This window comes from Bos mutus, chromosome 1 (genome assembly GCF_027580195.1).
Source record: "Bos mutus isolate GX-2022 chromosome 1, NWIPB_WYAK_1.1, whole genome shotgun sequence".
NCBI classification, from domain to species: domain Eukaryota; kingdom Metazoa; phylum Chordata; class Mammalia; order Artiodactyla; family Bovidae; genus Bos; species Bos mutus.
Window position 1 is genome coordinate 143,857,311 of NC_091617.1, and position 26,965 is coordinate 143,884,275.

General features: G+C 42.6%; 1 protein-coding gene across 1 annotated transcript in view; it reads right to left on the reverse strand.

The window, feature by feature from the left end:
• KCNH8 (potassium voltage-gated channel subfamily H member 8) overlaps positions 1 to 26,965 on the reverse strand; it is a 493,246-nt gene that overhangs the window by 27,942 nt on the left and 438,339 nt on the right. The window contains exons 12-15 of the mRNA XM_070388278.1: positions 22,641 to 22,679; positions 17,641 to 17,993; positions 15,394 to 15,500; positions 13,000 to 13,076 (exon numbers count right to left, since the gene is read on the reverse strand). Of these exons, the coding sequence (XP_070244379.1) occupies positions 13,000 to 13,076; positions 15,394 to 15,500; positions 17,641 to 17,993; positions 22,641 to 22,679 (576 nt within the window). The remainder of the gene's footprint in view (positions 1 to 12,999; positions 13,077 to 15,393; positions 15,501 to 17,640; positions 17,994 to 22,640; positions 22,680 to 26,965) is intronic.

A 26,965-nucleotide genomic window follows, 5' to 3' on the forward strand; every position in this document is an offset into this window, starting at 1 on the left:
ACCCAGAGTAACAGGCAAGTTTGGTCTTGGAGTACAAAATGAAGCAGGGCAAAGGCTAGGAGTTTAGACAAGAGAACAACTGGTCATAGTACATACTTTTCCTTTTTAAACAAGCCAAGAGACAACTCTACACGTGAACATCACCAGATGGTTAATATAAACATCTGATTATGTTCTTTGCACCGGAAGATGGAGAAGCTCTATACAGTCAGCAAAAACAAGACCTGGAGCTCACCGACCTTCCCAGGTGGCACCAGTGGTAAAGAACCTGCCTGCCAATGCAGGAGACGTGAGACGCTCGGGTTCGATTGCTGGGTCAGGAAGATCCCCTGGAGGATGGCATGGCAACTCACTCCACTCTTCTTGCTTGGAGAATCCTATGCACAGAGGAGCCTGGTGGGCTACAGTCCACAGGGTCGCACAGAATCGGACTTGACTGAAGTGGCTTAGCACACACATGGAGCTAACTGGGTGTTAGACCATGAGCTCCTTATTGCAAAATTTAGCCTTAAATTGAAAAAGTAGGGAAAGGCAGTAAGCCATTCAGGTATGACCTAAATCAAATCCTTTATGGTTATATGGTGGAGGTGATGAATAGATTCAAAGGATTAGATCTGATAGATTGCCTGAAGAACTATGGACAGGTTCATAACATTGTACAGTAGGCAGTGATCAAAACCATCCAAAAGAAAAAGAAATGCAAGAAGGCAAAGTGGTTGTCTGAGGAGGCTTTACAAATAGTTGAGGAAAGAAGAGAAGTGAAAGATATGGAGAAAGGGAAAAATATGCCCAACTGAATGCAGAGTTCCAGAGAAGAGCAAGAAGAGGAAGAAGACCTTCAATGAACAATGCCAAGAAATAGAGGAAAACAGAACAGGAGAGACTGGAGATCTCTTCAAGAAAACTGGGGGTATCAAGGGAATATTTAATGAAAAGATGAGCACAATAAAGGACAGAAACAACAGGGACCTAACAGAAGCAGAAGAAATTTAGGAAGAGGTGGCAAGAATACAAAGAACTGTACAAAAAGGTCTAAATGACTGGGTTAACCACGATGGTGTGATCACTCACCTACAGCGGGACCTCATGGAGTGTGAAGTCAAGGGGGTCTTAGGAAGCATTACTACAAACAGAGCTAGGACAGGTGACAGAATTCCAGCTGAGCTATCTCATACCCCAAAAGATGATGCTGTAAAATACTGCACTCAATATGTCAACAAATTTTGAAAACTCAGCAGTGGCCATAGGACTGGAAAATGTCAGTTTTCATTCCAGTCCCAAACAAGGACTATACAAGGTCAGTTTTCACTTCAATCCCAAAGAAGGAAAATGGCAAACAGCGTTTCAATTACTGTGTATTTGTGCTCATTTCAAATGCTAGCAAGGTTATGCTCAAAATCCTTCAAGCTATGCTTCAGCAGTATGTGAACACAAGAACATCGAGATGTACAAGCTGGGGTTTTGAAGAGGTGGAGGAACCAGAGATCAAAATTCCCAACATACGTTGGATCAGGGAGAAAGAAAGGGAGTTCCATAAAAACATCTACTTCTGCTCCATCTACTATGCTAACGCCTTTCACTGTGTGGATCACAACAAATTGTGGAAAACTGTTAAAGTAATGGAGGTACCAGACCACCTTGTCTGTCTCCTGAGAAGCCTGTATGCAGGTCAAGAGACAACGGTTAGAACTGGACATGGGATAATTTATTAGTTCAAAATTGGGAGGGGAGTGCAAAAAGGCTGTTTATTGTCACCCTGCTTATTTAACTTCTATGCAGAGTACATCATGTGAAACATCAGACTGGATGAATCACGACCTGGAATCAAGATTGCCGGGAGAAATATCAATAACCTCAGATATGCAGATGACACCACTATAATGGCAGAAAGCAAAGTGGAACTAAAGAGCCTCTTGATGAGGGTGAAAGAGGAGAGTGAGAAAGTTGGCTTAAAATTCAACATTCAAAAAACTAAGATTATAGCATCTGGTCCCATCAATCTCTTCATGGCAAATAGATGGGGAAAAATGGAAACAGTGACAGGTTTTACTTTCTTGGGCTCCAAAATCACTGCAGCCATGAAATTAAAAGACACTTGCTTCTTGGAAGAAAAGTTATGACAAACCTAGACAGCTTATTAAAAAGCAGAGACATCATTTTGTCGAAAAAGGTACATATAGTCAAAGCTATGGCTTTTCCAGTAGTCATGTGTGGATGTGAGAGTTGGACCACAAAAAAGACTGAGCACCAAATAATTGATGCTTTCAAACTGTGGTGTTGGAAAAGACTCCTGAGAGTTCCTTGGACTGCAAGGAGATCCAACCAGTCAATCCTAAAGAAAATCAACCTTGAATATTCATTGGAAGTACAAATGCTGAAGCTCCAATACTTCAGCCAACTGATGCTAAGAGCCAACTCATTGGAAAAGACTCTGATGCTGGGAAAGACCGAAGGCAAAATGAGAAGGGGCAACAGAGGATGAGATGGTTAGATAGCATCACCGACTCAAAGGACATGCATTTGAGCAAAGCCCGAGACATAGTGGAGGACAGAGGTACCTGACGTGCTACAGTCCATGGTGATGCGGGGTTAGACACGACTCAATAACTGAACAATAACAACAAATGAAAGGCAGAAACCACCACAGAAATCAGCTGGTGAAAACTTTACTTGAAATGAACTTTAAGCAGGTACAAAAGCAAAAATCAAGGATGTTTTGGGAGCATCACAAGGAGACCTGAAATAAGGACAGGAATAATCTTGGTATATAAAACGGGGCAAAACCAAACTCAGAATAGCATAAGCTAAAAGTGGTAGATAAAGATTTTGGATAACATCTGAAAGAGGCTTCTTCTTTAGCCCAGTGCTTTCCATTTTGTTCCAAGCTATACTTATGGGAGACAAAATGTTAATAGTTATTTTGTTGTTAGAGTGAGCCATAAGCAAATGCACTTCATCAATATAGGCTAAAGATAAGTTATTGATAATGTAGTTTCTTTACTGCAAGAATTCAGAGTCTTAGTATGCTAATGACTAGTGCGCATCTCTAAGAATATGAGTTAATTTTAAGTAAAATATACCAGATGTACTCAACCAAGGAGGAATTGTTCTCTAAGTTTTATTTTAAATCATCTGAAAAAGAACAAAAATGTTCAAGTATTATATATGCTTTTGGAATTATATAAAGTAAGTGAGGAACCTCCACTGCTTGGTCTATGTAATTCTGTTTTATTAGGCAACTATGATAAGTGTTTTGAACATATTTGAAAAAATATTTCATAACATAAGAAGGCCACAGTAAGTGAAAACAAGCAGACAGGAGATTAATGGAAAATAGTAAGTAAAAAAAAAAGAGGTAAATCAAACTACATCCGTGCTCAGCCTCTCAGTCACGCCCAGCTCTCTGTGACCCTGTGTGACCCCTTGCGACCCCATGTGACCCCGTGCACTGCAGCTCGCCAGGAGGCTCTGTCTATGGAACTTTACAGGCAGGAATACTGAAGTGGGTTGCCACTTCCTACGCCAGGGCATCTTTCCCGACCCAGGGATCTAACCTGCATCTCTTGGGTCTACCTGCATTGGCAGGTGGATTCTTCACCACTGAGCCACCTCGGAAGACAAAATCAAACTATATAAATAATATTAAATATGAATGAATTAAGCCACCTAATCAAAATGTAAATACTTATAGACTGAATAAAAATCAAGATTCATTTATAAGCTGTCAACACAAGACACACCTTAGATTCAAAGATATAAGTAGATTGAAAGTAGATGGATGAAAAAATATCATATAAACAACAACCACAAGAAAGCTGGAAAAGCTATATTAATGTCAGATAAAATAGATTAACATTTTTTATTAGAGATAAAGAAGAAATGTTTTGTGAGACAGGTGGTCAACTTTACAGGAAATTAAAAAAATTATATATATATATATATATTTCTAATAACAGAGCATTAAACACATAAAGCAAAATCAGAATTCAAAGAAGAAATAGACAGTAATAACAGTTGCAGATTACAGTATCTAACTTTTAATAATAAATAGAACAATTAGATCAATAAAGAAATGGAAAACTTGAACATACCAGACCTATAGTCATAGACCTAACAGATATCTATAGAATATTCACCCAATAACAGTATAATACACAGTCCTCTCAAGCACAAACAATATTCTCCAGGTAAGACCATATGCTATGTCATTAAAGAAACCTAAATATATTTAATAGGATTAAAATCATAGAAAGTGTCTTCTCCAGTTGGAATGAAATAAGAAATTACTAATAAAGAAAGAGAGTTCTCAAGTACATGGACTTGAACATATTTAAAATGTTAAATTTTAAATCACATTAAATCACATTACTAAGTAACAAATAGTTCAAAAAATAAATCACAGGAGAAATTTAAAAATAATTTGATATAAAGGAAAATGAGAATATACTAAAGTTTTACGGGATATAGTCAAGCAGTGCTTAGGGATAAATTTATAGTAATGCCTATCAAAAAAGAAAGATCTAACACCAACTACCACCTTAAGGCCCTGGAAAAGGAACAAACTAAATTCAAAGAAAGCAGAAAGAAGGAAATAACAAGGATGAGAGCAAAAAACAATAAAAATAGAGAACAGAAATGAGGGAAAATGACCAAAAGCAAACAGAGCTTCATCTAGATAAAAAAGGAGATGACTGGAATTACTAAAATCAGGAGTGAAAGAGGAGACACTACCACCAACATGATAGAAATGAAAAGAATCATAAGGAACTACTTTGACCATCATAGGCCAACAAATTAGATAACTTAGGTGAATTAAACAAATTTTCGGACACAAAGTACCAAAACTAACTGAAGAAGGAGTAGAATATCTAAATGGAGATAGAAGTAAAGTGGTTGAACTAGTAATCAAAACATTCTCCACAAAGAAGAGTGCAGGATCAGATGGCTTCACTGGTGAATTATACCAAATCTTTAAGATTAATAGAAATTCTTCACGAATTCCATAAACATAGAAGAGGTGGGAATATTTCCCGACCTGTTCTGTGAGACCAATATTATTCTGACACAAAAACCAGACAAAGATATCACAGAAAAAAGAAAACTGCAGACAAATAATTTATGAGTATAGATGGCAAAAATTCTCAGCAAAATACTGGCAAATTGAATCCAGAAATAAGTAAAAGGGATTCTACACCATGGCTAGAGGGATTTATTTTAGGAATGCAAGGTTAGTTCAGCATCCCCAAACCATTAATTAATGTAATATACCATTTCAGTAGCTGCTTCTGCTGCTGCTAAGTTGCTTCAGCTGTGTCCGACTCTGTGTGACCCCATAGACGGCAGCCCACCATGCTCCTCTGTCCCTGGGATTCTCCAAGCAAGAATATTGGAATGGGTTGCCATTTACTTCTTCAATGCATGCATGCATGCTAAGTCACTTCAGTTGTGTCCGACTCTGTGCGACCCCGTAGACAGCAGCCCTCCAGGCAAGAACACTGGAGTGGGTTGCCATTTCCTTCTCCCCCATCTCAGTAGAATAAGGAGCAAAACCAAACAAACACATTATCATCCAACAGATGCAAGAAAAAGCATTTGACAAAACTTAACAGTGTGATAAAGACACTCAAGAAATCAGGAACACAAAGGTGTTTCCTCAGCATGAAAAAGGGAACTCATGAAAAACCAGCAGTTAACGTCATATTCAGTGGTGATGGACCGAAAGAGTTCCTTCCCAAGAGAAGGCACAAGGCAGGGGTATTTCTTTTCATTTCTATTCAGTGTTGTACTGGAAGTTCTAGGCAAGGCAAGTAGGGAAGAAAAGTTAATATAAGGTATTTAAATTGGGAAGGAAGAAATAAAAGCATCTCTATTTCTAGAAGGCATGATCTTATATAAAAATTTTCCAAAAAGTTCACCCTCAAATTATTAGAACTATTTAAAAAGCTTGGTAAAGTTGGAGAATGCAAGATGAGCATGGAAAAATCAGGTGCGTTTCTGTGCACTATGAATGAACAACCCAAAAATAAGTTAAGAAAACAATTTTACTAACAATAGCTTCAAAAATAATAGAACTCAGGAATACATTTAACCAAGGATATTTGTACACTAAGAACTACTGTTGAAAAATTAAAATACTGTTGAAAGAAATGTAAAAAGATATGGATCAATAGAATAGAATTGAGATTCCAGAAATAAACCCTAATATCAATGGCAAGTGTCTCATAGGTGTGCTAAGATGGTTCAGTGGGGGAAAACTGTTTTTTTTTTTTTACAAATGGTGATGTGATAACTGGACATCCACACAAAAAAAATTAAATAAAATTCAGCCCATTCATCAACCATGTGGAGAAAGAAATGGCAACCGACTCCAGTATTCTTGCCTGGAGAATCCCATGGACAGAGGAGCCTGGCGAGCTACAGTCCATGGGGTCAGAAAGAGTCAGACATGACTGAAGCGACTTACCACACACACACACACCACACACACACAACCATATACAAAAATTAACTCAGGTTAAAGACCTAAATGTAAGAGCTCACACTATAAAACTCTTAGAAGAAAACAGAGGAATAAATCTTCATGACCCTGGAATAGGCAATGGTTTCTTAGACGCTACCTTAAAATCACAGAAAGAAAACAAAACAGATAAAATGGATATCACCAAAATTAATACTTTGTGCTTCATAGAAAAACGTTAAGAAAATGAAAGGACAACTTACAGAATGGGAGAAGAAAACTGTACATCATAACTTGTTATCTAGAATATACAGAGAACACTCCCAACTCAATAATCAATAGACAAAGTAGTTTTAAAACGGGCAGAGGATATAAACTGGCAGTTCTCCAAATACATGCGAATGGCCAGTAAGCACAGGAAAATACGCTCAGCATCAGCAGCTCTCAAGGAAAGGCAACTGAAAACCACGAGATGCCACCTCACGCACACAAGAATGGTCATAATAAAAGAAAATCAGATAAATAAAAGTTGTTGTGAGCAACTGGAAAGCTTGGAATCTTCATATGCTGCTAAGTGTGCAGTGCGTCTGCTGCTCTGGGGAAGTCTGGCGGCTGCTCAAATGTTCCACAGAGTTGCCAGCAATTCTTCCTTACTCAGGAGAAATTAAAACATGTGCACACAAAGTCAGAGAGCGAGATAACTGTCGTATGTTAACGCATACATACGGGATCTAGAAAACGGGCCGGAGGAACCTGTTTGCAGGCCAGGCGCAGAGACGCAGATGCAGAGGATGGACTCAGGGACACAGCGCGGGAGAGAGGGCGGGGCGCACCGAGAGGGAGCCGGAAGCGCGCAGGAGCACGTGTGAGACGCGGCGGAGCACGTGTGCTCGGCGGCCGGCGGGCAGCGGCTCTGCGCGGGGCGCTCAGCGCGGCGCTGTGGCGGGGGACGCGGGGAGATGGGCGTGGGAGGGAGCCCCGAGGGAGGGCATGTGTGACGACCTACAGCTGCTCATGTTGTACAGCAGAAACCAGCGCAGTGTCGTAAAGCAACTATCCTCTGATGAAAAATAAAAAACAGAACAGCATACTCAGTGGACTACCCATCATACTGTGACGACCATCTGTACCTGGTTGAAATCACTCGGGGCAGACAGAAATGAAATCCTTTCACACACATTTTTCTTTTAAAGTCCACACAAAACTTTTTCTGAGTGTCTTATGAATGCTCATAGCGGCATTACTCTTATTGCCAAAGAGTGGGTACACGGCAAACGCCCATCTAGCAATGAATGAATAAATAAAATGTGGAATAGCTATATAATGAAACCTATTATTTGGCAAGAAAAAGGAATAAAGTACTGGCATGCCACAATGTGAGATGAAATAGCAAAAACATGCTCAATGAAAAGAGCCAGTCACAAGGGGCCATAGTGCACGATTCCATTTACATGAAATGTCCAGAGTAGGCGAGTGTACAGGCGCGGAGTGTGCATCAGCGGCTGCACGGGGCTGAGGGGTGGGGAGCCACTGGTGTTGGCTGTGTGGGCAAACTTCCTTTGTGGGTTAACGAAATGTTCGAAAATTTATTATGGTGATGCATGCACGAGTCTAGGAATATACTAAAAGGTCTTGTGTTTTACACTCCACTTAGTTAATTAGGCCCCACTGCACAGCATGCAGGATCTCAGTTCCCCAGCCAGGGACCAACCTGTGCACCCTGCAGGGGAAGCCTGGCCTGCCACGGACGTCTTAGGTTGTAACTTTAAATGGATGAATTCTACGACATGTTAATCATATCTCAATCAAGTTGTTTCAAACCTGGAGTTAATAAAAAGTACGAGAAGCCAGACTTCTGTCTCAAAAAAGTCAATATAAATTGTTGTTTCTACAAAGCTCACTTTTTTTGTTTCAGTTCAGTTGCTCAGTTGTGTTTAACTATTTGCGGCCCCATGGACTGCAGCATGCTAGGCCTCCCTGTCCATCACCAACTCCCAGAGTTCACCCAAACCCATGTCCATTGAGTCGGTGATGCCATCCAACCATCTCATGCTGTGTCGTCCCCTTCTCCTCCCACCTTCAATCTTTCCCAGCATCAGGGTCTTTTCCAATGAGTCGTTTCTTCACATGAGGTGACCAAGGTACTGGAGTTTCAGCTTCAACATCAGTCCTTCCAATGAACACCCAGAACTGATCTCCTTTAGAATGGACTGGTTGGATCTCCTTGCAGTCCAAGGGACTCTCAAGAGTTTTCTCCAACACCACAGTTCGAAAGCATCAATTCTTCGGCACTCAGCTTTCTTTATGGTCCAACTCTCACATCCATACATGACTACTGGAAAAACCACAGCTTTGACTAGATGGACCTTTGTTGGCAAAGTAATGTCTCTGCTTTTTAATACGCTGTCTAGGTTGGTCATAGCTTTTCTTCCAAGGAGCAAGTATCTTTTAATTTCATGGCTGCCGTCACCATCTGCAGTGATTTTGGAGCCCCCCACCCCAAATACAGTTTCTTTTATTTAGGCATGTATATATTTCATTCTTCTTAATTTAGTTAAAGCTCAAGTTGCCTTAAAACGGCCCAATATTAACTGACTCCTTTATGTACCTACAAGAAAAATACTAAATGTGGCGAGTAGAGCATTCTAGCCAAGCTGCACTCTGCTAAGGATGATTTAACAAGTCATCACATTTTCTCACTTTGCAAACGAAGGTTGGACCATGGTCATCTTTCTGTTAGGTCTGGCAGGTTGCTTTCTGCCTAGTTTTATCATCATTTTGCTGTTCATATGTTTAGTGTAGTGGTCAAGCATTACTAACTGGCATATTGGCTCTCTCTGCCCTTTAATCTGTAAGTGTTACAGAGTAAGTGTTCTTTACAGTAAATCAGTGACACCATTACTTCAAACTGTTTTAGCTAAAGTGAGATGCATTGAAATGTCATTTGTTTCCCTATCATTTTCGATACTAACTTGATAGTGAGCACCTTCATAGCGAAAGGAAGTCCCAGGTGAAAGCAGTAATTTTCATAATGAGGTATGTTTCCCTTAATTCATTTCATTTTATTCCATCAGCATTGACGAATTCTATCAGTCTGCATAGGGCACTGTTGGGTAGCAGGGGCGTGGAGTCTAACTTGAGTCACATTTGTTGACTAGAAGCATGTCCTTGCACGAGGGAAGAATGATCATTTGACCATTTGTTAAAGGAAGACACTGTGGTGCTTTACAGAGAGTCTGAAGTCCTTACAACACTCCTCTGTGACAGATTGTATTATTAATATTTAATAGACGGCAGAGCTCAATGTAGGGAAGGTGAACACTTTGCTGAGGTCACGGAGCTAGTTCATGAATAGGGATCTAGAGGCCGTTCTCGCTCCAAACTTTCTCCCTTTCTCTCTGTTGTGTGTGATGCGTTACTCCTGCTGGGTGGGCACACAGCTTCTGTTGGTAGGCCCGGCCGTGGGGTCTTTCTGGGTCACCCAGATTTCAGAGACGAGGAAGCCCTCTGAGCCTGACCTACAAACCCTTTCAGAAGCAGAGCATTCGACTGACACGGCCCCTGCCTCCCGCCACGGTGTTTTGCTGTTATTTTCAAACAGTTTTCTTGGCATGTCACCATTGCACTGCTGCAAAGCAATGGCAGTGTCTTCAAAAGCCTTCTGACATCAGCAGCTGTCCTACACCTCCTGAGCTCTCTAGACGGTTCTGTGAATGTAGGTTATTAGCAACAGCTTTCCTTTCCTTATTTTAGTGCTGTCTTTAGTCAGTTGATTATGAACTCTACACATCAATGAACAATTTCTTTATATCTGAAATGTTTGAGCAAATATCAGAATGGGGATCACACGGTGCCCTCTGGGTTACATGGTGTCAAATATGCCTCACCTGGATTAAGGGGGTCCCCTTTGGGCTGCAGAGTTATTGCCATGCAGTGCCTCCTGCCACTTATTATAATTCTTCTCCTGCTTACTCCTAACCAAAAGAATAGAATGAAGAAAGAATAGAGCAATCGAATGATCACATATGTGAGTAGCAAGAAGTAGGTGAAACGGAAAAATTAGTCTTGGCCTTTGAAAGACAGAATTTTTTTTGGGGGGGGGATATATAAACATTACTTTGTAGAAACTATAGGGAAAAGACAAGTAGGTGGTTAAAAGTGGGTAATTTTACAGCTTGAAGTCAGTTCGTATTTTAATCCTGTCTGTCTTAGTGAGTTCTAATGCACTACCGAAAGGATCAAGACCATGTACAAATTAAATTACGTGTGAAAAATAAGGTCTGTTTTACTTACGCTTCAACTATGAAGAAATCAGATATTTTCAACTAAGGAAAAACTAATCCTTTAGGGAAGGAATAATCAGACCACTGACACTTATCTTGCCCTTTTTACTTCAATATATGACAAGATAACACAATTTATGTCATTTCACTAGAAAAGCAGTCATGAATGCAGAATCACACAGGGGAAATATTTTGTTTTCCAAATGGTTATCTGTTTTAATGCATCTATCACTGACTCACATTCTGAAAGGAAAGGCATATAGTGTATGGATTTTCAGCTGTAACTTGGCAAAACAACATTCCAAAAGGTGAAGATACACATTTTTTTCCCCAAACTAATCACTAACTTCTGTAGCTGAGCTAAGATATTAGTCAATCCATTCTTACAGCCACTAGATAATCTCCTCAAATGTGAGGGAAAATAATTCAGATGGGTGATTTTATCTGATGACAATATCTTAAAGGAAATTGTTTCATAAAAAGCTGATGTCCAAACAAACAAACAAAAAACCCCACCAATCAAAAAAACTCCACAAAAATAAAGTGCTCTTAAACCACACACACACACACACACACACACGCACACACGCACACACTCACATACAAAGTTGACATCCAGGTCTCCAACAGAGTGTAGTTTGTTTTGTTCTGGTCTTTCGGTGTATTTTCAGTAAGAGGTTTTTTGGGTGCTCCCGCATACGGACAAGCCCTTCCAGTTAAAGGAGTTCCAATCCAGTCAGTGTTTCTGTCCCTAACTTGTTAGTCTGCACTTTGGCCTCTTACTTCCTGTTGGCAACAATCTCACCTCCAGAGAGCGCAGACTCAGGAGAGAGGGCAGTGAGCTGATGGAGCACAGGGGAGCAGAAACCTCTGCATGCTATGACAAGATGCCCAGTTTTCCATTGTTACAGAAAACTGGAAACCAGTTATGTTTATATGATTTCACTTTTCTCGGATCTCACCAGCATCATCAGTTGGCTGTGTTTTCTGCCAGGATCTCATCAGAGAATCTACCACTTCAGCCCTGTTACCCCGTCTGTGCCTGCTCAGGGTATTTGACCCAGGTCTACCCTGAAGGTCGTCACAGACAGTTGGGTCTTCCTGCATTTTCCTGTTGGAAGGGTCTTTCTAGTCTCTCCTGCAGGAAGCCTGCAGGTAATCCCTCAGAAGCCACCTTTTCTCTTGTCTCATGGAAGAACAGTTCCGAGTTGCCCCACATAAGCTCTCAGCGCCCCCACCCCAGCAGAATGGAGCCCCAGCCGCCTACAGAGTCAATCGTCTCCTTAACACCCCTGATTCGCTTGCCTTCCTTTCTTTCCTGTCTGATTCCTCTGCTCCTTCCTCTTGCTTCCCAGACCACCTCCCAGAGAAAGTATTTGCATGCGAATCATTGTCTCAAAATCTTTTTTCATAAAATTAATTATATTGGGGGGCACCCAAATGAAGACAGTGAAATTACCTTCTCTTTTTGTATGAAATCCAGAAAAGACAAACTTATAGAAACAGAAAGTAGACAAGTGGTTGCCCAGGACTAGATATGGGAACATGAATTAGTCATGAATGGGTGTGGGAGATCTTGTTAGGTTGATAAAAAATATTCTAAAACTCACATGGGCATGGCTGAATCACTCTATAAAGCTACTAAAAATTATTAAATTGTACTCATTTCAAATGAGTGCATTTCATAACATGTACAATATACCTCAATAAAATTGTTTTTTAAATTACCTTATTTTATATAAAGAGATGGTAAGATCTGGAGAGCTAAACTGCTCTAAGTTATAAAGCAAATGCAGACTAGAGAAAAGAACAGTTTCAGGCCATTGGACTACTCTGATTCATTACTTTTGATTCATCTCTGGATGAATGATCTTGCTTTAACTCATTAAAAATTAAAGTATATAAAAAAAGTGAAGAAGCACCAATGAAACCAAATATCAATACATTTATGACATTAATTAGAGAATTAGCACTTAATGCTTCCTGTATGTTAAATGATCTAGCTAGATGATCTCACTTAACTTCCCAAATGGGCCACAAGGCAGGTGTAACTGCGATCTCCTGGTTACACATGGCAAGGCAGAGCTTGAGAGAAGGTAAGCGACCGATACTCACATCAGGTTGAGTGGAACTCATCCACACTTGTCACCAGCAGCCACAGCGTGGATTTGTCATGACTCTGTTACTGCTTCTGCTGGTGACTGGGATTTCTAGCCCCTCACCACTCCAGCCTGGCCAGAGAAAGACAAAGCTCCGTACCTCACTGTTGAGTTTGTTTATCTGCTGCTTGGTCTCCTCCGCTTTGATAAAGAGGACAGCAGCTCCAATCTCTGGGTCTGGAAAGTGACACACACACAGAATGAGTCCTTTAGGAAGACACCTCCTATGTGAGGACTGGGGCAACTGGAACGGGGAAGGAGCTAACCTTTAGGAGGGAAGGGAGCTAACCGTTAGGAAGGGAGCTAACCAGGCAGCCTTTCCTGTGATGCGCACGCTGTCAGTTCTGTCTCCCTAGTACGCCTCTGGACGGCACCGGATGGACGCTTGGAACCGGGCATGCAGCATGGCGATGCCTCTGGACGGCACCGGATGGACCCTTGGAACCGGGCACGCAGCATGGCGGGCCTGTGGCCACACTCACTGGCTGTGTCCGTGGCCAGCTGCCCCGTCTCCTCAACGCTGTCACTACCGTGAGGCCCAGCGGCACCCCTTCTCTTCTTTGCTGCTTGCCAAAAACTATCCCACAGCCAGCGTCCTCCAAGCCACGGAAAGGAGCGTTCTTTCCCTCCTCTCTTTTCTTTCCTGGGTCCATGGGAGCATCTTCTTCGCACCTCTATTAAAGGTGCTCCTCTCCACTGCACATTTCTGTCTCCTCCGTGCAGGGAAAGGTAATCTCCCCGACTCCCTGGTTCTCTCATCGCCACCTTTTCTCTACTGTACTTTTACAAATCTATTCACATTTGTTAGGAGCAGAAGCACAGATGAGTCACTGCTGGCTAGAGTGGAAAGGATTTGGTATATACAGACATCTATAGCTGTACTATCTGTCAGTATGAATATTATGATATGACTATCTTAATACCCTACTTCTGGTCAACTAAGCGTAGAGAGTTTGTTTGTGGGAGGAAAGAAAGTTGTTCAGAACAATCTGAAGTGGCAGAGTGGTAACAGCTCCTTTTACAGAGAGATTTGCAAAGTTAATCTCTTCATTCAGTGACTAATATGAGATCACTTGCAGCGGGCTAGACCTCCTTTAGAGGTGGAGTGGAGTGAAAGTCACTCAGTCGTGTCTGACTCTTCGCAACCCATGGCCTATACAGTCTGTGGACTTCTCCAGGCCAGAACACTGGAGTGGGTAGCCCATCCCTTCTCCAGGGGATCTTCCCAACCCAGGAATCGAACCGGGGTCTCCTGCACTGCAGGTGGATTCTTTACCAACTGAGCTATCAGGCAAGCTCCCCTTTAGAGGAGACAGAAATAAAGAAAATACATTGACTCTCATGGAGCTTTGGGTCTAGCAGAGAAAAGAGACATTCAAAAAGCTGTTATGCAATAGGTTTGAAGTTCATACTAAAGGCAGTGGGAGTCCATCGCAGGATTTTAAGCATAGGAATAAAAAAATAAGAATAGATTTGTATTTTTTTTAAACAGTCCACTCTATGGAGGACAGAGTGAAAGCATCTTTGGTAGCAAAGCAGGCAAGAGGTGAATGAGGCAAGGAAAGGGTAGCGGCAGAAAGGACAGAACGTCTCAGACAGAAATGAGAGACACGTCGGGGCAGAGTCAAGAGTGCTTCTTGCTTGAACGGATGAGTGTCAGGGTGAACGCTGGGAAAGGGAGAGGAGGAGGGTGGAAGGTGGTGGGACCAGGACTGGCAGGTGGGCGGTCACCGTGGCATTCTGTGACCCAACAAGGAGAACTCCCAGGGGGACCCACTGCCAGCTTCCATAGCAAAGGCTCACACCTGTTTGACCAGACCTATAACTTCTGTGCCTCTTGCTCCAAGCAGAGTGGTATCAGCACATGAAAGTCCGTTACTTGAATGCATGAGAACTGCTGACTGCCATCCGCATTCCTCTCCTCCATCCCTACCCACCATCGTCCCACCAGGGGTCTCATCCACCCATCTCCCCAGGAGATGATGGGTGCTCGGAGGAGGTGCTGACTGAGACAGAAGACTGGCATTCTACCAAACGGAGACACACCCCCAGAACTGCACATTCAGAAGTCTTTCTTGTGCTGGGCTTTGTCCGTGGAAGGACTTGCTCATTAGCAGGAGATCCTGACACCAGGACATCAGAGCCAGGTGGGAAGGGGAGGAGGGAGCTGGCAAAAGTCTGTCGGCCTTACACCCCGTGACTGTCTGGGGTTGCCTGTGTTCAGGAGGTTGGACCACAAAGAAGGCTGAGGGCCAAAGGACTGATGCTTTCAAGTCTTGGTGCTGGAAAAGACTCTGGAAAGCCTTGGACTGCAAGGAGATCCAACCAGTCCATCCTAAGGGAAATCCTAAGGGAAATCAGCCCTGAATATTCATGGGAAGAACTGATGCTGAAGCTGAAGCTTCAATACTTTGGCCACCTGATGTGAAGAGCCAAATATTACAAATTACAAAGAAATGTCACCCCTTGAGAGAAGACTAAATATAGAGCTTACCTCCAGGAGGAGGAGAAATTCTGGGCTCCGGTCTGACTCGGTCAGAGCCAAAGTCAAAAGTCTGGCTTTCTTCACTGCTGTTTCCATCTTCAATTCCATCAACAATCCTGTTCAAGATAATGAGGATTGGCTAGTTGTGCATTTATGTTCATGGGTCATAGTTACTTCTAGAAGAATTAAAAAATCTTGTGTTAAGTTTCTAAATTCTAGACACTCTAGAGCTGTGCTAACCCACGTGGTAGCCATTAGCCTTATCCAGTCATTGAGCGCCTGAAATGTGAAAGTGAGATGTGCTGTAAATGTGAAACACACACACGATTTTGAAGATTTTAGTAAAAATGTTATGTTATTTAACTAGTAATTTTTTATACTGTTTACATTTGAAATGCTAATAGTTGAGGCATCTCAAATCAAATAAACCATGTCATTAAATTATTATTAAATAATTTCACGTGTGCACATGTGTGTTTACTTTTCAAGGACGCGGCTACTGGAATGTTTAGAAATACCTGTGTGCCTCACGATTTTATCTCATGTCATATTTCTGTTGAACAGCAATTCTATAGATTTTAGATTCTTATTCATTCTCAGATTCAAAACCTTAGCTACAGAAGTCCTCTTATCTAAATTCATATTAATTCACTGTTCTATCCAGAATGAAAGCGTTTCAACCTAATGGTAACTTTACTCTAGACTTAGATGAAACTCCGAAGTGACAGTTGAAGAATTGTATTTAAATGACTACCAGGACTCTAGTAATCTTCTTTCCTTGGTGAATATCTAACCCACTCATAATTTTTTTAAAAAGATGAATTTATTGTATAAAATGTAAACATACAATCAAAATATCAAAAGAAAAATCATCTGTCACGCAGTACTACCTCTAACATTTTGCCATGTTCTCAAAATCTTTCTCTGTATATAAAATAAAACATTTTTTTTCATAAGTGTAGAATCAGTTGTACACGAACCTTTATTTTCCAGGTCTGATACATTTCCCCCCTATTTAAAATTTATTATTTTTTCATGTTAGAGAAACTTTAGGAAGAACAGTTAAGCTGAGTTTTCAAATTACCATCTCCAGCTGAATTCCCCACACTTAATATCCATCTACTTTTCACTAAGCCTGCTTTGCTTATTTTTTCCTTACTATTTTCTCTAAATGGATAAATTGTATTCTTCAAGAGAGTAACCCATATATAATATATCAGAAAGAGCTCTTGCCTTATAAACAGAAACCGACTTTGAATCTATATTTCAGAACTCAAATTTCTGAAATTTTAGGCAAACTATTTAACCTTCAAAATACACCTCTTATAAGTTTATAGCCGAGGTAATATGAACTACTTTATAAGATTCCTGAAAAGACTGACCATAAAAGTAAATGAAAAATTACCCAGCTGAGTATCTGGGAATAGAAGTCATTCAGTATGTTTTTTTCTTACATCTGTTTTTTAATTAGCTGCTCTGCTCCACACCACCCCTTTCACATTTTCTGAGTCAGGAATTTTTACTGTCTCAATCATCTTTAGTGGATCCTAAAGTGAATGTTTTAAATTAAAAATAGAACCATCCCATATTACCTACTGAAGAGGCTGGAAGTAAAACCAAGCTTCGGTTATCCACAGCAACGAAGGAAGTACTGTGGGAAGTGAAGACCAGCTCTTCATTTTATCATTTCCACTGACTGCCCTGTGAAACTTTTGATAAAGTTTCAGATATTGAGGGATACTGATATAAACTTCATTTCCTCTCTTTCATTTTTATTAGAAATTTATAATCTATAGAATTACAATGTAGAAATATACATCTATAAAAGTGTGTGCACAGCTGGGGCTTCCCAGGCGGCTCACTGGCGGATTGGCTCAATCCACCCGCCAATGCAGAAGGCACGGGAGACGTGGGTTCAGTCCCTGCCTTGGGAAGATCCCATGGAGGAGGAAATGGCAACCCTCTCAAGTACATAAAAGTAGGTAGAGCTAAATGAATAAACGGAGAAGAGAAGCAATTAGGAACATTTAATGGACCCTTTTGAGAATATGACTAACATGATTTATTCTCATTCTGCCCACACTTCACTATAGAGTCAAAAATTGCACAGAAAAATTTAGGAAAGCTGAAGCCTCCAGGTTAGGAACTTGCATGGTAGAAAGGTCCAGAAGGCTGAGTAATTTTCTAGCCAGGTGCCAGTGGGGAGCAAAAGCAGCCACCTCCACTGGGAAAGGATTCTATGAGCTAAGCTCTTACCTTGGACTGAGGTCTGGGGGTCCAGCTCTGTTCAAAGTCGAAAGCTGCAATTTCAAGTTCTTCTCTTTTCTTTTGCCATAGTTTGGGGCATCCGTCTCCTGCTTGGTTTTGGGGGAGTTTGAACTGGAGACTCTGACAGGTGAGTGAAACGGCACAGTCCCCGAGGCCAGCTGCTTCAGGCTTAAGCCGAGGTAGCTCTTACTGCCTCCAGGCCGCTTGCTGCGAGAAGAGGCGGGTCCCCTGGTGTAGACGGGGGACAGGGAGGCTGTCTCCTCCCCCTCGTCCTCCTCCTCCTCGTCTTCCACGATGGACGGCAGTCTCTTCTTGATGCTGCCATTTCCCTTGGGCTCCAACTGAACCAGAGGATGACACAGAGGATGAGTACAGACGCGAAGAGCTTTTCAGAGGCACGCACCATTCACCAGTAACTCCCATCTGAACAGTCAGCTCCCCGGGAGGCTTTAAAATGGAAGACTTCACAGACTTGGCTTTCACTTACTCAGGTGTTCGAAGTCTCCCAGCTTCTGATCTCTGCTAGGTTTATTCTCTCTGCTCTCCTGGTTTTGTTTGTTTGGTCTTTTAAATCTTCTTAGTGGGAGCTATGCGAAAGGTGCATTTTACCAGGTTTGCATCAGGCTTTTCATCAGCCTGTTATTTATAATAGTATATGATGGCACACTTTTAGGAATAAGACATTTTCAATTTTACTGAGAAGTCTTGGGCCTTGATAGTTTAATTAACTAACTAATTTCATGTATCCTTATTATTTTATTTTATTGAATTATGGTTGATATATAAAATTCTATCATGTAATTCACAGATATATAATACGAGCCACAATTTTTATAGGCTATATCCACTTACAGTTACTGTAAAGTGTTGGCTATATTCCTCATGTTGTGCAATATACCCCGTAGCTTATTTTATACCCAATAGTTTGCACCCCAACTCTCCCGCCCTGAAGTTTGCCCTCCCCCCTACACTGGTAAGCATCAGTTTGTTTTCTGTGTCTGTCAGTCTGCTTCTTTTGGGGTATAGTCATTAGTCTGCTGCATTTTTTAGATACTTCCAGGTGTAAATTATCTCATACAGTTTTTGTCTTTTTTCTGTCTGACTGATTCCACTTAGCATAATTGGGCCTTGATATTTTAAAGCTACAGGGTCCTCAGTGGAACTTCCTGTGGATATCAACCAGCAAAATTATATTATCATGGAGAAGAAAGCTTTTTCCTATTTTGTATCATAGATGGAAGAAGATGAGAAGTTTCCTCGGTTCTCCTGGTTCCCACAAGTCAGGTGGTGGGAAATACGGCAAATGCTGTGATCTGCTCCCTGTAAAGGGCCTTGGGAAAGGCAGGAGCTGGTCTTGCCAAATCCTATGTAGAGTCCTTGCCTGGGGCCGTTCAGCCTCACAGGCTTAGAAGCGGCTAGGGAGAGTGTGGGCAGGACAGAGGAGGTGATGATGAAGGGGCAGGCGGACCGGCTGCAAGGCTAAGCTGGTGGCCCTCGGCAGAGCAGCAGAAGAGTCTGTTTCCTGTTCCGCCCCAGACGTGGCTTCCCTGCTCCAAAAGGTCCGTTCATTGCCCTGCCCCTCAGTGTCTTTTATACTTTCTTATCAGCAATTTCTAATAAAAATAAAATCAACAGTGAACATCTAAGAGCACTATTCAAATGTCATGAGCTGTCATGGTTATTACTTCACCTTAATAAACACTCGGTTCATTGGTGTGTGAATTTTACTGTAATAGTTATACATATATATGTGTGTGTGTGTATGTATATATGGGCTTCTCTGGTGACTCAGCTGGTAAAGAGTCTGCTTGCAATGCAGGAGATGACCCAGTTTCGATCCCTGGATTGGGGAGATCCCCTGGAGAAGGACACGGCAAACCACTCCGATATTCTTGGCTTGGAGAATCCCAGGTGTATTTGCATCTATAGCGATTGACAGGCCCATTCAGTGGACGCCACAGCTTTTATAAGCAAAACAATCTTTGTACTTAGAAAGATTTTTTGTGTATTTTAATTTCATGGGTTAAAATTTCTTGAAGAAAGGGAAAGACTCATCTTTCCAACAAGATTCAAATATTTTAATTAATGCAATGCCATCAGTTCTTTATTCAACATGCCTAGTTGCTCAGTCTTGTCCAACTCTTTGAGACCCCATGGACTGTAGCCCGCCAGGCTCCTCTGGCCATGGAATTCTCCAGGCAAGAATACTGGAGTGGGTTGCAATTTTCTTCTCCAGGGGATCTTCCCGACCCAGGGATCAAGCCCAAGTCTACCGCATTGCAGGCAGATTCTTTAGCATCTGAGCTATGAGGGAAGCCCCTTTATTCAATAGTCATGGTTTTGACTTTATTTTGTTTTTCCCCCCACAGCATTTTAAATTCTGTGCTTTTAACAAAAGGTGGACCCATGTGGAATTGCAGAGGAACATTTGCACACTAGTATTGTGGAAAAGAACAGTGAGGTCATCCAGCCAAAGACAGGACAGAGCAAACATCAAAATCGATGAGTGTATTCTCTAATCAGACTTCTATTTACATTTGCACTGGCAATTTAATCATGCTTTTGTTTCAAGGAGGCTCCCTTGGCTCTAAGAGAATCTTCTGACTAGTAACCTATAAGATGCATGTACTTCTACAAGTTCGTTTAATTTTCATACTTCCATTTCGTCATGGAGATTTGGCACGCTGGACCAGTTGTTTAGATCCTACCTCTTGTGATCGGGGCAGCCAATGCAATTTATAGCAAGAATTAATTTCTAGACCATCACTGCAGACAGTACCCAAATTTATTAAATTATTAAGCACCAGCCCCACAAGCGGCTTCTGCGCTGGAGGAGTACCAGTTACTTTCTTGGGCCATCCGTATAGAAACACCCTCTCTCTCGTGCTGCTGGGTTCATCTGTGTGTACCTGGCCACAAAATTTAACCACAGATCTTTCTTTCCCTTCTCTTTGACCCGTTTCTTCATTTCCCTCTCATCTTTCTCACGAAAGCTCCCATGGGGCAATTCCCACAGTCAAAGGAATCTCTAAGTTAGCTCATGACATTTTGCTGGGATAGTCACTTCAAACTCAGGAATGAGTCAGTCAAACCTGTCTTGACTAAAAGGAAAGCAGAATAAAGTCTAGCAGTTGAATGCACACATTTTTGGTCACACAGTCCTAAAAGTCCTACTTACTAGCTACAATCTTGATCAAGTAATGTGACTGTTTAAAGCCTTGGTTTCCTCATCTGTAAACTGGCAAGAGGAAGTTAAACCCTTAGTGATATGCATTTTGCTGTGCTGTGCTCAGTCGCTGAGTTGTGTCTGACTCTTTGCGACCCCACGGACTGTAGCCCACCAGGCTCCTCTGTCCGTGGGATTTTCCAGGCAAGAGTACTGGAGTGGGGTGCCACTTCCTTCTCCAGTGAATGTGCTTAATTAAATGCTTGCCCTTGTGACGATGAGGATGATCATGAAGAAAATGGAAAAAATATTTACATTTGGGCAGGTCCTACAGATAGTATTGGGATGTTTTACATAATCTAGCCTTATTTCTTAAATAACTCTTAGCGATGCACCTTGCCCAAAGATCACTTTTTCCACATTCCCTTTCCACGTGGTTTAGGCATGAGGCCAAATTCTGGGATGATAGTGTGTAAGTGGACCAGTTATAAGGACTTTTTAGGAAGGCTCCTAGAAGAAGGGGAGCCCCCATCTTGCTCTTTTACATTTATTGAGTTTCTAGTCTGGAACACTGATGAAAGGAATGGCTCTCCAGCAGCCATCTGAGAGAATGAGGAGATCTTAAAGAAGGAAGGCGTGCGTTAAGGATCATGCAGCAAGAAGAAAGTCTCTAGACCTGATTGACACTGTCATATTGCCCACCTCTGTCCTAATCCATGAGAGACAGATAAATACGTATTTTGTTAAAACCCCCGTTATTCTAGTGGCTTTGATACTGCAAATGAACAGAAAATACAGAATTTTTTTTTGAAAGTTAAGGGTGGTCTGTTCTTGGAAGGGATGTTCATTTTTAGAGTGCTGTGGAGTGGTGAAGAATTCAAATTGGAAAATCCAAAAGAAGGCTAAATTTCTCTTGACAAGAAAGAGAATATGGAAAGGGCTGGCAGAAAAGAGGTACAGTAATGAGGAAAGGATGCCTGTTGAGGAGAGTTTACATGGAGGACAGTTTTCCTAGTTCCTGGGGAGGGATTTTGTAGAGAAGGGAGAGGAAAGACAATTAGTGCCAGAGAGAAACGTGGCTGATGGCACTGAGATGCTTCAAGAGTTTGAAAAATGTTCCTCAATAGTAGCTCAGTTTGCTCCCCTCCTCCAACCATCTTCAGTCCGGTGCCGACATCTCCATAACGTGTTCCGCAGCTGGATTTATTTGTGTGTCTCTGAGTGTGGGTGTGAAAGTTGGGGGGCTCTGTTTCACGAAGAGAACAAGGCAAGAAAAGGAGCCATTTACAGGGAGAAGGCGATGGCACCCACTCCAGCGCTCTTGCCTAGAGAATCCCAGGGACGGGGGAGCCTGGCGGGCTGCCGTCCATGGGGTCGCACAGAGTCGGACACGACTGAAGCAACTTAGCAGCAGCAGCAGCACAGGGCTCCTGGCACAGGATGATTGGCAATAAAAGTCTAGGTTATAAATCTGACAAGCCACTGTTTGGGGGGAAGTTTTCCATGAAATTGGAAGGTTCTGAAAAGTTGAGACTGACCTACAAGCTCAATTCTACTAAGATGAACACTTCAGGACTTTGATATTTCGGGCAGGTTTTGCTGACAAACTGCTTTTTAACAATACCAATAAGGCCTTAAAAAGATTTATGAGTTTCCACCTTCCTGTTCCCAGATGCAGGGAAGTCAATTACCACATCTCTCACTGGGAAGTGTTTTAGGGGAAGTCAAAGGTGAATACGTAAAATCTTCAAGGGGGAAACAGATTTGTTGGAAATCCCACAAATTTTAGATAAATATTTTGCTCTTTGGCAAAAAGCCATACCTGTGAGACTGTCGATTTGTTTGATAATCTTGATATCACCTGAAAGAAGAAACAGACAGAAGTTGTAACCATCACTCACACCCGGGAGACCAGCCCGCGCCCTGGGACCCTCTGCGGCTGTGTTTGCATCGGACGCACCCTCCTCAGGCAACGGAATAGAACGAACTACAAGGGACCAAAAATCAATGCGCGGTTGGGGCTAAGTGTGGACAGCAAAATAAAAAAGGCCAAAAAACAAAACAAAACAAAACAACCAACTGCCACTTCTGAAGAGCCAGGAGCAAAAGCCGGGGTCAGAGAGAAAGCAGGGTCCTGGGCCTGCGCCCTGCACTCAGCCCACCACGGGTGGGCGGATCACCTGGGCTGCCTCTGGCTCAAGCCCTGGGCACAGTCCTTGCCCCACATAAGGACCAGCTTGCCCCCACCGTGGGGAGTGAGCAAGCGAGGGGACCTGTGGTCCATTCTTGGTTCTCTCTGTGCAGGAGGGGCCCCGATGAAGACTTGCCTGAATTTCTTGTCTGGCCTTTTATCAATTTCTATTGATTAAGGAAGCCAGGAACCCTGGATGGTAACACGGGTGGTGTGGGCCTGGGTAAAACACAGGAGGCAGGGAAAGAGATGGCACTTCAGAGGTGATGGGGTGACTGGCCCACCCGTGTGGCCCAGCAGAGAGAAAACACCCCCTGAAAGGTGCTGGGAGTGTCTCCTGAGTCCGGAACAGGGAGCAGCAAATTTCCTGGCTGGCGTAGGGCACACCACTTACGGAAACCGCGGTCAGAGCGACGCGCTCAGTGGCTGCGTTTCCCAGCTGGGTGCTTTATTTGCTCTCCTGTCGTTCTCCATCTCCCTTATTCCTCTTCCTTGCCCTTTTGCTAAATTGTCTTGTCTTCTATGATTCTGCTCTCTGGTTCTTGTGAAAACAGAAACCCGTGGAACCGTTTCTTACTTAATGTCATTTCTATCTCTTTATTCGCTTGCCCTTCTTACTTAAATACAGGTGGCTGATTCTTTATGTTCCATTTATTGTACTCTGTGGACTAGGATTGGAGAAGGAAATGGCAGTCCACCCCAGGATTCTTGCCTGGAGAATCCCATGGACAGAGGAGCCTGGCAGGCTACAGTCCCTAGGGTCGCAGAGTCAGACACGACTGAAGTGACTTAGCATGTGGACTAGGATTAGGATCACTACAGATTCTAATTTTCAATTTAATTGACTTTAAGATCCAATTGATTGTAAAAAAATTTTAAAAATGCTGTCGATTGAATTGTGACATGCCATCAATTATGACAGATCCCAATTTCAGAGATGTTAAAATGGGAAACACAAATGTGAAACATAGATTCAGTTAAGCTCAAAACACGTCTTGCATAAAATCAAACTACATTACTGTGGAGGAATACATTAGAAAACAGGCACCTTGCATGAAGTACAAAGAAGCTCTGCAAATTATAATATATTTTGGAAATATGCTTCGGGTCTCATTGTTTTTTGCTTAGATATACTTTTCTCATTTTAAAGTGGTAATAGATGCTATGAATTAACATAACTGTATTCACATGAAAAAAACACGCACTCGGAAGTGATCTGCCCAGTAAGTGAGACGTATTTGCTAATTCCGCCACCTCCCTCACTGTGTTTTGTAGACGATTAGGGAGCTAGATCTGTTATTATTTACACACATGTCAGCATCATTATTGCTTTGCAAATATATGTTTCATCAATGTTTAATTTTATCAAAGCAGTCAACCCATTCTACATCTGTTTAGTTGCCTAAATATGCATTAATCAGTAGCATTGTAGACATAAGTTTTGCAAAAATTCCCTAAGCGGTGACAAATAAAACAGCTGAATAATTAAAAATGTGAAAAATAAAGCAAAATTACAGTGCTGTTGCTACTATGGTAGACATAATACTGTGTTTTTAGAAAAGCTTTTCAGTACAGTTTGGATGAGAGAAAGAGCATGCTAGGTGGATTCAGGAAGTCTGATATCTCCAGGTCAGAGACACTCTCTAAGGAATAAGAGAAAGGCACTGGCCTTAGCATCTTCTGATTTGAGTGTGACTCCCAACCCCCATGGTTTACTACTAGTATGGTTCCCTGGAATTGCTGAACCCCAAGACTTTTTCTCTATCAGTGCTTCTTGGACCTCTGTGTGCACACAGATCACCTAGAGATCTTGTTAAAATGCAGGTTCTGCCTCAGGAGGTCTGGGGTGGAGCCTGAGACTTTGCATTCCGATGAGTGCCCAGATAATACTGATGTTGCTCGCCCCTGGGACACACTTTGAGTAGTGAGATCTTATAACCAATGTCACTGTTATTATCATCCTGTGTGCGTGCGTGCTAAGTTGCTTCAGTCGTGTCCGACTCTTTGCGACCCTATAGACCCTACAGCCTGCCAGGCTCCTGTGTCCATAGGATTCTCCAGGGAAGAATACTGGAGTGGGTTTCGACTTCCTTTTCCAAGGGATCTTCCTAACCCAGGGATCAAACACACGTCTCTTATGTCTCCTGCACTGGCAGGCAGGCTCTTTACCACTAGCGCCACCTGGGAAGCCCTATTACCATCCTGCCAGCTATCAATTCCTTGAGTATTCACTGGCATCAGCACTCTGGCAAATGCTGCTCAGCCACGACATCACACCTATGTTCACTGCAAATCCTGTGAGGTCAGTGTTCGTTATGTAGCCAGCACTACTGTGCTAGGCTCTCTGAATAAATCATTTCACTCACATATATTATTAATCACATGTATTTTAAAAAGAATGCTCTGATATATTCATTCTGTTGACTAATATCAATAAAAGTGAAAGTCGCTCAGTCATGTTCGATTCTTTGGGATGCCATGCACTATACAGCCCATGGGATTCTCCAGGCCAGAATACTGGAGTGGGTAGCCTTTCCCTTCTCCATGGGATCTTCCCAACCCAGGGATCGAACCCAGGTCTCCTGTGTTGCAGCCAGCTTCTTTACCAGTTGAGCCAAAAGGGAAGCCCAGGAATACTGGAGCGGGTAGCCTATCCCTTCTCCAGTGGTCTTCCCAACTCAGGAATCAAACCCGGGTCTCCTGCATGGCAGGCAGATTCTTTACTAACTGAACTATCAGAGAAATCCTGACTAATATCAATACTTCATGCTAATTCAGATTACCATTAGTGTAGAGAATACTAGTTTAATGGAAACTCAGTATTTTAACTTGGAGAAGGAAATGACAACCACTCCAGTATTCTTGCCTGGTGAATTCCATGGACAAAGGAGCCTAGCAGGCTGTAGTCCATGGGGTTGCAAGGAGTTAGACACGACTGAGCGACTACCGTGCAGTGTTTTAAAGCTAGAAGTGACCCTACAGAGTCTCAGCTATAATGGTTTATACACGTGTCAGACGATAGGATGCTTTGAGGAGGGTTCCTTAAAAAAACCAGGTTACAGAGACTCCAATCAGTCTCTTTCTATCAGTGGTGGGTGGGTGTGGGGCCCAGATCTCCAGGTCAGGTTTCAAACTAACGAGTTAGTCCAACTCCCTAATTAGAGATGAGGAAACAGAGGTCCAGAAACATGAAAACCCTTGCCCAGTTCATGCAGCAAGTCAGCGGTGGAACTTTCCACCAGAAGCCACACCTCCTGATTCTTAGTGACCAGTCAGCGGTGGAACTTCCCACCAGAAGCCACGCCTCCTGATTCTTAGTGACCAGTCAGCAGTGGAACTTTCCACCAGAAGCCACGCCTCCTGATTCTTTCTCAGTGAGCCCGCCTCCTGATTCTTAGTGACCAGTCAACTTTTCCACCAGAAGCCACGCCTCCTGATTCTTAGTGACCAGTCAGCGGTGGAACTTTTCCACCAGAAGCCACGCCTCCTGATTCTTAGTGACCAGTCAGCGGTGGAACTTTCCACCAGAAGCCACGCCTCCTGATTCTTAGTGACCAGTCAGCGGTGGAACTTTCCACCAGAAACCACGCCTCCTGATTCTTAGTGACCAGTCAGCGGTGGAACTTTTCCACCAGAAGCCACGCCTCCTGATTCTTAGTGACCAGTCACCGGTGGAACTTTTCCACCAGAAGCCACGCCTCCTGATTCTTAGTGACCAGTCACCGGTGGAACTTTTCACCAGAAGCCACGCCTCCTGATTCTTAGTGACCAGTCAGCGGTGGAACTTTTCCACCAGAAGCCACGCCTCCTGATTCTTAGTGACCAGTCAGCGGTGGAACTTTTCCACCAGAAGCCACGCCTCCTGATTCTTAGTGACCAGTCACCGGTGGAACTTTTCCACCAGAAGCCACGCCTCCTGATTTTTAGTGACCAGTCACCGGTGGAACTTTTCACCA